General features: G+C 52.5%; 1 protein-coding gene and 1 long non-coding RNA gene across 2 annotated transcripts; one reads left to right on the top strand and one right to left on the bottom strand.

Annotated features, from left to right (window-relative positions):
- Positions 1 to 1,040: 1,040 nt before the first annotated feature.
- Positions 1,041 to 3,600, bottom strand: LOC146428141 (uncharacterized). Its single transcript, XR_014856229.1, has 2 exons — positions 3,386 to 3,600; positions 1,041 to 2,277 (listed from the first exon to the last, which is right to left on the bottom strand). It is a non-coding gene; the product is annotated as an uncharacterized LOC146428141 (long non-coding RNA).
- A 263-nt stretch (positions 3,601 to 3,863) lies between these two features.
- TGOLN2 (trans-golgi network protein 2) lies at positions 3,864 to 9,147 on the top strand. The gene is made up of 4 exons (XM_085080461.1): positions 3,864 to 4,014; positions 4,475 to 5,640; positions 6,186 to 6,269; positions 6,764 to 9,147. Exons 1-4 carry the CDS (start codon positions 3,948 to 3,950, stop codon positions 6,767 to 6,769), a joined length of 1,323 nt encoding a protein of 440 aa, XP_084936587.1. The 5' UTR covers positions 3,864 to 3,947; the 3' UTR covers positions 6,770 to 9,147.
- Positions 9,148 to 14,474: the final 5,327 nt, after the last annotated feature.

Raw genomic sequence — 14,474 nt, 5'->3', positions numbered from 1 at the left:
GTGTATCCCAATCACACCCAGAGAAGGGGAAAAGGTCAGGAGGGAAGGAAATGGAGTGTCTGCAGCAGAGGGAAGGGATAGCACAGTGTGAAGAGAGGTACGACAGCTGGATCCTGCCTTAGCTGAGAGGCACAAAACAGCTGGAACAGAGGCCAACATGCCTACGACAGGATCCCCATGAGGCACGGCTGGGCAGCTGAGCTGGGAGCATCTGTGTGGATGATGGACCTGAGACTGGAAATGGGCAGCTGCAGTATATCACATTCACCATCACCACTGCCTATTCACAGAGTGAAACAAAGCTTGGGAACTGCCTGGTGGCTCCTGCCTGGAGTTGGTCCAGGTGAGGAATTGCTGCAGGGCTGTGCTTGGGGTGCAGCTGGCTGCCCCAGCCGTGGAAGTGTCCATGGCCAGGTTGGATGGGGCTTGGAGCAACCCAGTTTGGTGGAAGGTGTCCCTGCTCATGACAGAGGGTGGAACGAGATGACCTGTAAGATCCCATCCAATCCAAATCATTCCCTGATTCTATGAAAATGTGAAAAACCTTTTACAGCTGACACCCCACCACCCCTGGCCACAGCCACCGTGGGGTTTATTGCCAGGAGCTGGCTAATGCCTCGTTAAGGGCTCATTGGGAGCAAACTCCTGGGAGTGCCAGGAGCATCTGGGAGCCAGCTTGGAGCTTTCCCGGCTGGTTTTTGGACACGGGCTTACTTCTGTCACCTTCGCCCGATTGCTTAATTGCAGCCACCTCCCTGCCCTCCCCCAGCCCCCTCCCGCCCCCCCAATCTTCCCCCCACCCGCCCGCAGGCTTGCGAGGCACTAATTGAAAAGCCTAATGAGGTCTCAGGGGTCTCCTGCAGAGATGGAGCTAATTAGGGGCTCCACCACGAACACCGAGGTTTCTTCAAACTTCTTTTTTTCGAGGGCCGGAGGGGAGGGTGCACCAGATGTCCTGTTATCCCACTCTGCACTGGGGTAAGGCTGGTGCTCCATGTTCTCCAGGCTCCTGCCAAAGCAGCTGGTGCAAAGGCAGTGGCTAAACTTAATACATTTTAATTAGCATCATTAAATTCTTCCATTTGCTAATTGTTTCTCCTTTTGATCCTTTATCCTGACCAGATTAGCCCTCAGGGAGGAAGGGGCAGGATGAGGGATGCAGACATGTGGGACAAGGTGAAGACTTTATTATCTTGACACCAGACCTTGGGACAACACGTTAAAACACCCCAATTAGTGTTAATTAGGGCCAGATTTGTGTGTCCAGCCTGCTCTTGGGGGCTGTTCTCAGAAAGGATCATGGCCAAAATGTGAATCCACAAGGATTTATTAGAGTAGATGGCACAAGTCCAGGAACACCCCAAAACTGTGCTGAAGCTGGGATGTAGAGCTGTTGTTCAGGTGATAACACACTTTTGGGGATAACACACAGGTTTTGGGGTGTCCTGTGCAGGGCCAGGAGCTGGACTCAATGGTCCTTGTGGGTCCCTTCCAACCTGGGATATTCCACAAGTCCATGATCCTATGATCCAGGACCAGTAGCTGCCATCATGCTGGTTTGGGCTACATTGCAAGGGACATGAGGTGAGGTTACTGGTCCTGTTTATCCTGTTTGATCCCAAGAAAAGTGTTGGATTCTGGTGCAAGCCACCAGGCTCTGGGTTGATGTCAGCCTCATCTGTGGTATTTTGGGCAGATTTCCATTCCCAGATGCATTGTTGTAAATCCAGAGGAACTTGGCCTCCACTCAGTCACTCTTGACTTCCAGGGGGTGAGTGAAAGCTGAGCATGAGAAACAGCCTCAATTCTCTGTTTAAATCTGAAAAACACGTTGGGCCAACTGTTCTGGTCTCCTTGAAAAGGCTGGCATGGGCAGAGCCGAGCAGCAGGGATTGCTGGAATGTGTTGAATTGAATTGAGATTCCCCAGAGACTGGGAAAAAAAAAACATGAGAGAAGAAAATCAACCACATCTTCTGCCACACTCTGAAGCAGGATTATTCCCCAGTTATTCCCCAATCACTGTGTGGGATTCGGTTGCTTCCCATGTGATATTTTTCCTGTGGTTTAGGGTCAAATGGATTGACTGGAGCAGCCAATGGATCCATGAAACATTGTGATTCTTTCTGGAGACAGGTGAGATTTAGCTGCTTGGCTTTGGTGCCACAGGATGTGCCATGTGATGGATGAGACTCCATGGAATAGCAGGAAGCACAAATAACCCAGGGGGTTACACATAAAGTTCATTCTGGGTGTGGAGAGAGGCAAACCTGTTGATCTAAAGGGAAAAAGAATTATGTGGAGACTTTTGGAATAGGCACTAATGAGCCAGGTTAGAGAGGTGAAGGTGTAATTTGTGAGGATGGGAAACTGCTTGGAGAGCTTGAGATGACTGGGGAAGGACAGACAGGTAAAAAGCTGGAGATCAAACCTTTGAAGGATGGTGCACCCCTCACGCTGATGTCCCTGGAAACAGAGACACAGCTGTCCAGGGCACTGGGTAGTAGGAATGAACATGAGAAAGACACAGGAAGAACACCTGCAGGAAGAGCACCTCTAGGTCTACCTGGAGCTGCTTGTTTTACCAGGATCCCCAACATGACTTACAGGAGAAGGAATACAGCAGGTGTCAAACCCTCTGAGAGAATCTCGGACAGCATGTCATGACCTCAGAGCCCCCTCCGATGCCTAAAGGGGCTCCAGGAGAGGTGGACAGGGACTTAGGGCAAGAGTCTGGAGCAACAGGACAAGGGCAATGGCTTCCCCCTGACAGAGGGCAGGGTTAGATTGGCTATTGGGAAGGAATTGTTCCTTGTCAGGGTAGGGAGGCTCTGTCACAGGTTTCCCAGAGAAGCTGTGGCTGCCCCATCCCTGGAAGTGTCCAAGGCCAGGTTGGACAAGGCTTGGAGGAACCTGGGATAGTGGAAGGTGCCCCTGCCCATATCAGGGTGTGGGACTGGATGATCTGTTAGGTCCCTTCCAAGCTTCCATGATTCCATGCTTCTATGAAAAGCTGGATATTTAGTCCAGAGAAGAGAGATTTAGCAGTTGAAACCAGATAAAAGGAAAGGAGCGAACAGTCCTGGGCACCCACAGACAGTTACAGCCAAATTCCTGCTGCCACTATGAATCGCTGCTGTTGAACAGGACGTGTTCACTTGGGTCAAAAAGAAAAACAAAAGGTTATCCAAAAAATGAAATACTAACTGAAAAATAACAGGTTATCAAAAAAATTAAATAAAATCCGAAAAATAACAGGGTATAAAAAGAATAAATACTACCTGAAAGATACCAGGTTATCCAAAACCAACAGGTTCTCCAAAGCAGTCCCGAAACAAAGAAAAGAAACCAGCCCAGACTTCCGGCCTGTTGCTTCCCAGCCTTACATGCACCAGGGCCAGGAGTGCACTCCAAGCACCCGTCTAGGACCGCTGCTCACTAACTCCTCACCCTGGACTCTCAGGGCCGGGAAACAGACCACAAACCGGCGCGTTTTACCCCAAAAATCTGCTGTGACCCCACAAGAGGCCAGGCTGCGCTGCGCTCGTCACCCGCCAGGAGGCGCCAAGCGCATCCCAATGGGGCTCCGGTCTCCCTAAGCCCCGCCCCCAGTCGGCACAAGCCACGCCCGAACAACACCGCCCCGCCCACCAGACCTCCTCCTCTAAGCCCCGCCCCGGTGCGTTCTAAGCCGCGCCCCACGCACTGAGAGCCCGCCCGAAGTCTTAAGCCACGCCCCATGTGCCCCAAGAGTCCCCTAAAGCCCCGCCCCATGCCCATTAGCCCCGCCCAGTCGCGCCGAGCCTAGCCCCGCCCCTCCTGGCACGCCCTGTTGGCTTCAAGCCCCGCCCCGTCCCACTCAGTTCCCGTCTCCGTCCCCGCTCTCGCGAGATCCGTGCCCGGAAGCGGCACCTCTGGGTCGAGGCGGTGGTGAGGGCCCCCCCCGCCATGGAGGCCTCGCGCCCGCTGCTGCTGCTGCTGCTCTTCCTGGGACTCTGCGCTGCCCGCGCTGCAGGTGAGGGGCCGGTGGCACACGAGGCGGGGGTGCCGGGGGGGCCCGGGGAGGGGTCGCGGGGGGAGAGCGGCTGGAGAGCGCTAGCAGGGGCAGGAGGGGGCACCGAAGCCCTTGGGCCGGGGATGGGTCAGACACCGTACTTGGTTTGCGGGGCCTTCTCTGCCCTTGGCCCCTTCCTACGTGGGGAGTTCCTTATGGTCCGCCGCGTTCGGTCGCCCGGGGGTTCCCCGCTTCCCCTCTTGGTAGCCCCCGTCCCCCTCGCCCCCCTGAGGTCCTTCCTCTTCTTTGAGGTTCCCCTCCCCCTTTGCTCCCACCTGCCCCTGTGGATTCCCTCCGGCTCTGTGGGGTTTCCCCCCTTCCCCCCGTGGGTTCCCCCGTCCCTCTCGGGGGATTTCCCCTCTGCTTTCCGGCTCTCAGCCCCCCAGTCCTGACTGACCATGCTTCCCGTGTTTACCCACAGCAGAAGGACAGCAAACGGATCCCGGCAGATCTTCCACAGGCCCTGAGGCAGCCCAGTCACCTGGAGCAGGTGGCAACCAGGCATACAGTGAAAAGGAGCGCACGGGCACATCCCCAGAGAACGAAGACAAGCAGCAGGAAAAGTCTAACACCAATGGCAACCCCGAAACCAATGCAAGTAGTGGGACCAGGGCAGATGAGAAGTGGAAGGCAAAAGAGAACCAGAACGACAGAAATCTGACTGTAAACAGCAGCAGTGATGGGGAGGAGAAGAAGAAAGAGTCACAGAATGACAGCAGCCAAGGCAACAGCGTGGGGGCTGCTCCGGGCAGCAACAATGAGACTGGCACTGGTGAAAGCAGCAATGCAGGAGGTGGGGGACAAGGGAATGGAGGCCAGAACAGCAGCAGTGGTAGCCAAGGCAACACAGGCGGTGGTGGCACTAATGGCCAGGGTAACACTGGCAGCAGCCCTGGTGCCCAAAGCAGTACAAGCAGCAGCACTGGTGGCCAGACTGACAGCCACAACAACATCAAGGAGGAGAGCAACAACCAGGACAGCAGTGTAAACAAGAACAGCCAAAATGCCAACAACTCAGACAGCCCCAGGAATGCGGACACCAATGAGGACAGCAGCAAGAAGAATGAGGCTGGCACCAGTAAGAGTGCTGACAAGGGCAGTGAGAACACAAGTGAGGGCAACACCCAGAGCAATAGCAACAAGGACCAAGGCACCAGCCTGGGCAGTGGTGACAGGAACAGGGCTGGCACCCAAGGTGACGAGGCCAGTAACAGGAACACAAACAGGGACACCAGCCAAGGGAGCAGTGATGGGCAGCAGGCCCAGACTGAGACCCAGGGCAGTGCTGGTAATGAGCAGCCCCCCAACCAGGACAATCAAAAGAACTCTCAGGAGGAACAAAACCCTGTGTTGCACTTGGCTTCCTCCACTGTGGAGGGCGACAGCTTTTTGGAAAATGAAGAAAACACAGGAGAGGACACGGCAGAGGCTGAGGAGGGCAGTGACACCTCCTTGAATCAGGAGAGAGGGAAGAATGTTCTCTCCCTGCCCAGGGCCCGCTCAGAGAGCAGTCACTTCTTTGCCTACCTGGTGACCACGGCCATCATCGTTGCGGCCCTGTACGTGGCTTATCACAACAAACGAAAGGTGAGCAGCCCTGGTCAAGCCCTGAGGATTGGGATTTGGACCCACTCAGTCCTTTTCCCTTATCTTGACTGGTTTCTTACCAGTAGCTCCTAGTTTAGTTCATGTGATCCCAATAGCAGTAGGAGGAGTGGGGGGGTTGTGAGCAGGAAAGGGGTCAGATCTGGTGGAAATTGGGTATTCTCAGCTTTGCTGCTGATTTTCAGCTGAGAGATGGAAACATGAAGGGGTGTGAGATCTCTATGTGTTTTCTCTGACAATTTTCTACCAACAGTTTTCTGTAGCAGGTTACACAAGAGTTGGGTTGTTTTTCCTCACATAAAACTGGTTTTGAGGGAGGAAAAAGAAAACAGATTCTTACTGTTTTCTGCTTGTTGAGCAAACTTCGTTCTCCATCTTAGCTTGGGTCAAGTACTGGCATTTACATATTTCAAGTGCTTTGTTACAGGAAAAGGGGTTGTAGGAGCAGGTGAATGAAAAGCTGCAGATGAGCCTCTGTTGGAAGCTGCTGTCCCACTCACCCTGTCTCTGTTTTTCTCTCTCCAAAGATCATTGCTTTTGCTCTGGAAGGAAAAAGATCAAAAACTGGTCGACGTCCCAAATCTGGTGATTATCAGAGACTGGATCAAAAGGTGAGACCCAGCCCAAAGTGGGAGTTGGCATGCTTGGTGTGTGCTGGAAATACAAAATATTGGTGCTTTGCATTACAAAGGGTCCCAAAGCCTCAGTTTAGTCAGTTTTGGAAAGCAATATTTGGTGTAGAAATGGGGTCTTGCTCAGAAATGGAAACGATAACACTGAGAAATGCTGGCAGAGGTGGGACAGTGCTGAGCTGAGCTGTGCTGACTTTGTCACTGATCCAAATGACTTGTCAGAGAAGTTTTTAGTGGGAGAAGGGTAGGATTTGTGGAGAAATCCTTTCTTCTGTCCCTTGAAACCTTTTCCCACCTCTTGCCCTTCAAGGCAGATGTGCCTGTAATTATTTTCTGCCATGGAGAAAGGTAGGAAAACAAAGACAAGAGCTCATGTTTGCTTTGGGAGCTCCTCAGCCTGCTCAAGTCTGCATAGAGCAGCAAAGCAATTCTCAGCTTTCAGGTAGTTCCAACATTTCCTTTTGCCTTTCCAGATCTAGATTCCTCCTCAGATGATGACAGCTGGTGATGGGAATGCTGTGCTGCCACAGTTGGATTTCAGTCCATGGGACGGAGGGGAAACACTTTTTTGTTTTGCACCTGCACCTTGGTAAAACCTCTCACTTCCCTAAATTTCTCCTTTCCCAGCTGCCTTGTTTTCCCCTTGGGCATCTGGCTGCTGGAAAAGCCAGTCCCAGAACTGCACACCCAGAACTTCTGTGTCCCAATGCAAAGGCACTTGCCATCTGCTGGACTGACCCCTCCTTTTGTGGGGGGGAATTTAAGGATCTGCTGCACAATGAGCCATGGGACTGTCCCTTGCCTGGGCACAGAGCTGCCTTGGTCTCTTCCTTCTCCTCCAGCTGTTTGGTTTGGATGCTCAAGTTGGGAGCACATGAGTTCTCTTGCACTTGTTTGGAATTGATCCACCACAGACTTGGATTTGGGTTTTTGCTCCCTGATCAATTTTCCTGTTTCACACCCAGATTCCCTTTTCCACACACACCTTTGGACATGCTGAAGCAGTTTTTGTTCAAACCCCTTGTGCTCCATACAGGTCTTTTCCTTCCTAGTCCTCCCAGTTCAGCTGTTTGCACTGGGGTTGTTGGTTGTGGTATGGTGCTGTGGAAGAAGGGGCCAGACCTGTGCCAGGGGGAAGCTCTGTGCCCTTTATGTGTCAGAGATTCAGATGGGAAGATTGTTTCCTCCCCCTTGTCAAATGTAGGAAGGAATGTAAAACCCTGAGTAGTTTGGGATGAGTGAAGCTCCCAGTCCCTCAGCCTCCCAGTTGCGTTGGACTGGTACTGGTCAGACCAAGGGCTGCCAGAGGGGTTGGGGCCCCAGTTATGCCTGTGAGGTTTTCATTCCTAGATTTCTACTCCCAAGAGGTTTGTTCAAGCCAGGATGTTTCTGGAGAGGTTGCAAAGCACCTGCTTGGCTCCTGCTTTGGATTTTTCCAGTATACGCAGAAAAAAATGGATTTGAGGAACCCAGAGCTCCTCACATGGGCATCCAGCTGCACCCAGATCCGGTACCAGCCATGTGCCAGTTCTGCACTTGCCAACTGACTGCACAAGAAGAATCCCAAGATGGTTACATTCCCTTCTGGGGGGCTTTTTTTCTGGCCTTCTCAGGCTTGGGAACAATCAGCTCCTTGCTCTGTGGTCACCTTGGATAAGGGCAGAGCCGTTTCTTGGTCACTGTGAAAGCTGCAGCTCTAGTTTTGATTTTCCAGTTGTTCATTCCAAGAGGGGAGAGAGGGCTTGACCTCCTCCAAACCCTAAAATCATCCTTTCCCTTTTTGCTGGCTTGTGGCAAGCACAAGGAGCATGGGAGTCCCTCTTGGCTTTAAAGAGTTCTCAGAGTTTCCCGAGGAAACATCTAGGATGCAAAAAGTACTTACAGGAGTTGTTTTGGAGAACAGGAGGGTAGAGGAAAGGGAAAGGGCTGGGAATGTAACTCTTGGGGAAAAGGCTGGGAACCTCTTGCACCAAGCCACCCTGCTCCAGGGATTCTGCAGGATCAGCCAGGCTGAGGGGGCTGCTTTAGGGCAGGGTTGGGGAGGGGGTCACTGGCATTTGGCTGGTGACAGCAGGGGGACAAACCCTATTCCAGTGAGTGGAATTCCATATGCTCCTGGGCTGCTCTGACTAGGATTTTGGAGTGTGTGTGCTTTTTGGAGTGTGAGTCTTCTATGTCTGCTTTGTCCTATTTTTTTAATTGAATAAAAATTTAGAAAGGTTTCTTTTTCACCATATACTCATTGTTTTCTATCCTGGGAGCTGTTTCAAATCCTCTCTTGCTCCAGGCTGTGGGAATCCCACACTACTGCCAAGAGGGGAGGGAATATTTTGGACCTCAAACACCTTTGTGCTCCATGCACATGCTCCATGCTCCCAGGCTGAGCCAAGCACAAGCTCATTAGGGTAATGAGGACACACCTCACAGCTTTGGGAAGTGCTGGGTCTGGGGAGAGGCAGAGCTCACACCAGGCTGAACTGGGGGGTTTCCCCTGAAAATCTCTCCACCAGCACTTCCTGAGGCAGGTGTGTTCTACCAACAGTCCGGGCTGCCCAAAAGCTTTGGGAATTGCTCCCAGTTAGTTTTTATGGTTTTTATGCAACGTGTCTCAAAGAGGTCAAGGTGCGCAGAACCTTTTCCCTTTGGACACTCACATTTTCCACAGATGGTGTCTGTTGGTACAGAGGGTTTTTTTGCCAAATTTTCCTACATTTTAGGCTTGAACCAGCACATGATTTGTTTTCTGCTGCAGTGAAACACACCTTGCTTGGAAGGATCAGAATTTTTATAGTTCTTTATACTGTTTTTTTATTTTTTGTGTGGTGAGATCATTAAATGGATTTAAAAATACTCAAAACATTGAGTTTTCACTTCTCTCTTGGTTTGTTTTTTTCATGTTCTTTGCATGGTTTCCATTGACACCTTGCACCAGAGTTGCAGGTTGGTTCCTCTTTAATTCAAAACCAAGTTGATTTTGATAAAAACACCTGGTTTTGTGGAGCTGTTTGTGCTCAGAGCTCTGTGTGCAGCCGGAAGGAGCCCAGACAGGCCCAGGCCAGAGCGGATTTGAAGTTTCCAGTCCGCTTTCCAGGGCCCAGTATCAGCCCAGCTCTGCTGGGGCTGGTGTGAGGTCAGGGTCCAAGAGATTAAACTGCTCTGAACAGAGCTTAGTCGTGAGCTCTCGTCTTGGATTTCTTTTTTCTCCCCCAGAGAGCCTCAGAGGGCGATCCCAGGACATCCCAGCTTGTTGGAGCAGCAGCAACTGGGAGACTGGAAAAGAGAGTGGCATGGCTGCTGCTGCCAGCCAGCTGTGGAAAGGGGAGGAGAAGGTGCCTGATCCCTAATGGATGATTAGGGTATGTCTGGGGAGTGTTTCCTGCAGTGAGTGCAAGAAAGTTCCTCCTTTCCCTCCCACCTTTTTGCCCTAAAAGGAAACCCTGCCTTGCATTCTCTCTTCCAGTCCAGGCAGTACAAACAAGCTAGGCTGGAAGCAGGGAGGGCCACAGGTTTTCCTGGGAATGGGTTACTGACAGCTTGCAGGAGGAAAAAAGGGTGAAAATAGGGAATCAAATGAAAATTCCCATGGGGATATGGGGTTGGGAGAGACCTTACAGACCCCCCAGTTCCACGCCCTGCTATGACGGGCTCAAAGCACTGCTCCACTCTGTGTCCTTAGGGTGATTTCCCAAAAAAACCATTGCATTGTTTGTCAAGAGCTCACTGCACTCCCTGCCTGCTCTCACCCTGATTTGAGAGGGCTAGAAAGGTCCCAAAATATGTTGACAGGCAGAGCAGGTGTGGTGGGGAAGGAACAGCCCCTCAGGTCAAGTCCTTTCCCTGAGTGCAGGAAGCAATGGGAGCATACCAGGAGTGGGGAGTGCCCATGGCGTTGTGTTGCGGTGAATGCCCAGGAGTCAAAGTCCATGAGTGGAAATACTGTCAAATAAAATCAAAAACACTTTGCCAACTGGGTTGGGCTCTGCTTATCAGGGCTTGATTGCTGAGACATTCCGATAGAGACAGTTTAACAGAGAGGCCCAGAGGGTGGAGGAGGTTTAATGCATGAGAAACTGGGCACTGAGGTGGAGGCTGTGGTTGGGTCTGTGCCTTTCAACCCTCCTACTGCTGCACAGGCTGACTGGAGAGTGGTCCTAGGTGGGGGTCAAACTCTGCTCCCAGAGAACAAGGGACAGGACAAGAGGAAACAACCTCAAGTAGTACCATGAGTGGTTCAGGTTGGATATTGGGAAGATTTCTCCGGGGAAACAGCAGTCCAGGCCTGGCATGGGCTGCCCAGGGCAGTGCTGGAGTTGCCATCCCTGGGGGATTTAACAGCTGTGTGGATGTGGCACTTGGGGACATGGGTCAGTGGTGGCCTTGGCAGTGCTGGGGGATCAGTTGGACTTGATGGTCTCAGGGGGCTTTTCCAAGCCAAATGTTTCCATGGTTCTATGAAATGCTCTTAGACCCACTCCCTGTCTCCACTCCAGATCCCCAGTGAACCCAAGCTGCAAGCACTGTCAACCACCCCGGGTTTATTGTATCTTACCTTCTTTTGTTGAAAGCTTTGAATCTTGCATGGCCTCCTGAGCAAATACATAAACCTGATCTGACAGCAGGTATTTTCCTTATGGGCAGGGCACCAGCCAAGCAAACACATCAGCTTTGCCTTTGCAAGACAAATTCCATGGCCTGGGAAGGTTTGTTTGGATTAAAAACACCAAAATGAATGAGGTCCAACATTTGCAAGGTTGGAGCTCTTTGGGGTGAGAAAAGCAGGGGAAGAGGGAGGTTTGGATCCCCCAGGAGCAGTGGGAGCCATGGGGATACTGCTGGGGAGAGAGTTGGGTGTCACTGCACCATTCTGTTCTTAAATCAGAGGTTTCTGCTCTGCACAGGGTCCCTAGGATGAGAACCTTGCTTGTTAAACCTTGCAATAGCTCTGGTGCCTCCAGAGCTCACCCTCCCAGAGGGATTTTTGGTTGGTTTTCATGTAACTTGACCTTTTCTCACCATGTATGACAGGGAGCAAGCTGCTGCTTGCCAAGGTCACACCTCAGGTTTTTCCCCTTAGGACTCCTCTGGCCTGAGGGGACAGATGTCCCCAGCAGGCTAGGGGTGAAGCAGGGCCTTGGTCCCCACCATCCTCCAGGAACATGGATCTGCAGGGGCTGAAAAAGGATGCATAGACTGCAGGATGAAAAGAAGGACAGGGATATTGGCTGTGCCTTGGCCCTGCTTTGTCCTACTTTTTTGGCGAAAGGAAACTCATCTGCCTGACACTGGTGCATCAGGAGCTCTCCCTTGCCTGGGCTGCAGGTGAACATCACAGTGGTCCGGGGAGGGACGGGAAAGTAATGATTCCACCTGAATCAGCCTCCAGGTCTGCACTGTCACACTCCACATCCACCCCTGGTTGAGTCTTCCCCCTGACAAGTCTGTGGGGAGAACAGCCACCCTGAGCTCCCCCAGTTCTGCTTTCTGGGTGCCTTGGGGGCTCCATGTGGGCCTCTAACCCCAGACAAGAATCCATGGCTTGGTAGAGACCCTACAGACCACCCAGTTCCAGACCCTGCCATGGGCAGGGACACCTCCCACTATCGCAGGTTGCTCCAAGCCCCATGCAGCCTGGCCTTGGACACTTGCAGGTATGGGGCAGCCACAGCTTCTCTGAGAAACCTGTTCTAGGGCCTCAACACTCTCAAAGGTTAGGAGTTCTTCCCAATATCCCATCTCACCCTGACCTCTGGCAGTGGGAAGCCAATCCCCTTTGTCCTGGCACTTCACGCCCTTGTCCCAGGTCCCTCTCCAGCTCTCTTGGAGCCCTTTCAGGTACTGGAAGGGGCTCTAAGGTCTCCCTGTAGCCGCCTCTTCTCCAGGTGAACACCCCCAGCTCTGCCAGCCTGGCCCCAGAGCAGAGAGGCTCCAGCCCTTGGAACATCTCCATGGCCTCCTCTGGAGTCACTCCAGAAGCTCCAAATCCCTCTGGTCTTAGACCCAGAGCTGGAGGCAGCTCTGCAGGTGGGGGTTTCTCTCACCTGGGCTGTGGGGAGCTGCAGCTGCTGGAGGTGCCCAGAGCAGCCTCCCCAGTTCACTGCTGTGCCCAGAGCACTCCAGCATGGATTCCCCAAGGGGTTGATTCTGGGTGATTGCTGGGGGTTTGGCTGTTTGCAGAGCTCACCTTCTCTGCAGGTTCCATCCCATCACTGAATTACCTCTTTGCTCAGTAATCTAATCCTCTTTGCTGGATCAGCCTTCAAGCCTATTTCCAGGGCTTCTTTCCAGCACGATCACACTATTCCCTGCTCGGTCACAGTACTCCCTGCTCAGGAACTAGCTCTGGATTTTATTTTTCTCCTACTCCATCAGCAGCTCTCAGCTGGGCTTCTCCCAGTCCTACCCAGAGGTGTTGCTGTCCCCAAATGTCACCATGATGGGATTTCAAGTCAACTTTTATTAATTAATCTACATCCGGTTGGTGTCTGGGAGGAATATTTGCTCCCAGTGATGTCCTGTGTCATGGCAAACAGTGTGATTTCAGCCCCAGTAGGCTAAAGGATACAAATCACTGGGAGAAATGGGGACAATGGGAATGACCGAGGCTGTATCCTGAAGGAGAGATACGTGTGGGGATGATGGGAGGCTGGGAGAGGGGGGTTGCAGTGAGCAAGGAGGCTTCAAAATCGGTGAAAACATCAAAAACGAGGCATGGAGCATAAAAGAATTGGGATGGAAGGTTATAGTGGGAAGCTGGGGAGTGAGGAAGGGATCAAGGAGGGACCAAAATCCACAATTAAACGAGATTTGTACTGGCAGCAATTTAAAATCTCATGCTTTGCCAGTCGAATTCTGCCCAAACCTAGCAAAAAGTGGGGAAATTGTCATCCAGCAGCTGCATTACCTGGACAAAGATATTTTGGGGGATTTTGATCACCGGCACTTCTCCTGTGATCAAATCTGGAAGATCCATGTCATGGGTTTTGTGCCACAGCCCAAGGGGGCCCGATGCTCATGGACTCACTGTGCTCACAGCAGCACCTCAGGATATCACAGGGGGTGAAGGTCCCTGCCTCAGCCCCCAGCCCTGCAAGAGGTGGGAGATGGGGGATAGTTGGGCTTTAGGGAATCATGGAATCATTTGGGTTGGAAAAGCCCTGTAGTCCAGCCGCTCCCCAGCACAGTCAAGGCCGCTACTGACCCATGTCCCTTCTGTTAATCCCCCTGAGATGGGGACTCCAGCACTGCCCTGGGCAGCCTGTGGACAGCCCTTTCCATGAAAGAATTTTCCCAATATCCAACCCAAACCTTCTCTGACACAGCTTGAGGCCATTTCCTCTTGTCCTCTCACTTGTTCCGTGGGAGCAGAGCCCTAACCCGTGCTGGCTGCCCCGTCCTGTCAGGGAGAGCCAAATCCCCTCTGAGCCTCCTTTTCTCCAGGCTGACCCCCCCAGCTCCCTCAGCTGCTCCTCATCATGTTCTGAGTGTCCAAGGGGAGATGAGGAGGGGGCTGGGGTTGGGGGGGTACCCCTACCTTGCCAGTGAAGGTCCTCTGTCTCCTCAGCCGACTTGCTGTGCACCAACACTGCATAGTTGAGCAGTGTGAGGATCCTGGTGAGCTGCTCCACTTCCCTCTTGGCTTCTTTCCAGATCCCAAACATTGCAGCTCCATCGCTGCTACAGAACTTGATGTTGACAATGACCAAACTCCAGTTTGGCCTTGACTGGGATATACTGGGGTGTCCCCTTGGAGAGGGAATTGGGTTCCAAACGCCCATGGACCCCAGGCTGAGCCCTGAGTGCTCCTTTGGGAAGCCTGGCAGCAGATCCCACTTAACTGGGTGATGTAGCTCCAGCACAGCTGGAGTTCAGGGGCAAGGCAGGAGCAATGTCCCCTTTGTCACCTGCTGAGGAGCAGGATGACACCTGGGTGTGAGGCACCCAGTGTGGGGCGAGGGGCACAGCTCCTCAGACTCAAGCAGGAAAGAAAAACTGAGGATTTTTATCCTCCAAGGGGATAGTGGGGATGAGAGGGACAGGGGATGGAACCACCAGAAGAACCCAGGTGATCCCTCCCAGCCTTCCTTACTCTCGCCAATTTTTTTTTTTACCCCCAGTACCAGGAAATTCCTTCTTACCATTGGTTGACCATGGGGAAAATCAGCCTCATCCAGCTTCCCCAGCCTT

Source organism: Lichenostomus cassidix, chromosome 22 (assembly GCF_008360975.1).
Source record: "Lichenostomus cassidix isolate B80296 chromosome 22, HeHo_3.0, whole genome shotgun sequence".
In the NCBI taxonomy this organism is placed as follows: domain Eukaryota; kingdom Metazoa; phylum Chordata; class Aves; order Passeriformes; family Meliphagidae; genus Lichenostomus; species Lichenostomus cassidix.
This window is presented reverse-complemented; position numbering and strand designations above follow the sequence as displayed.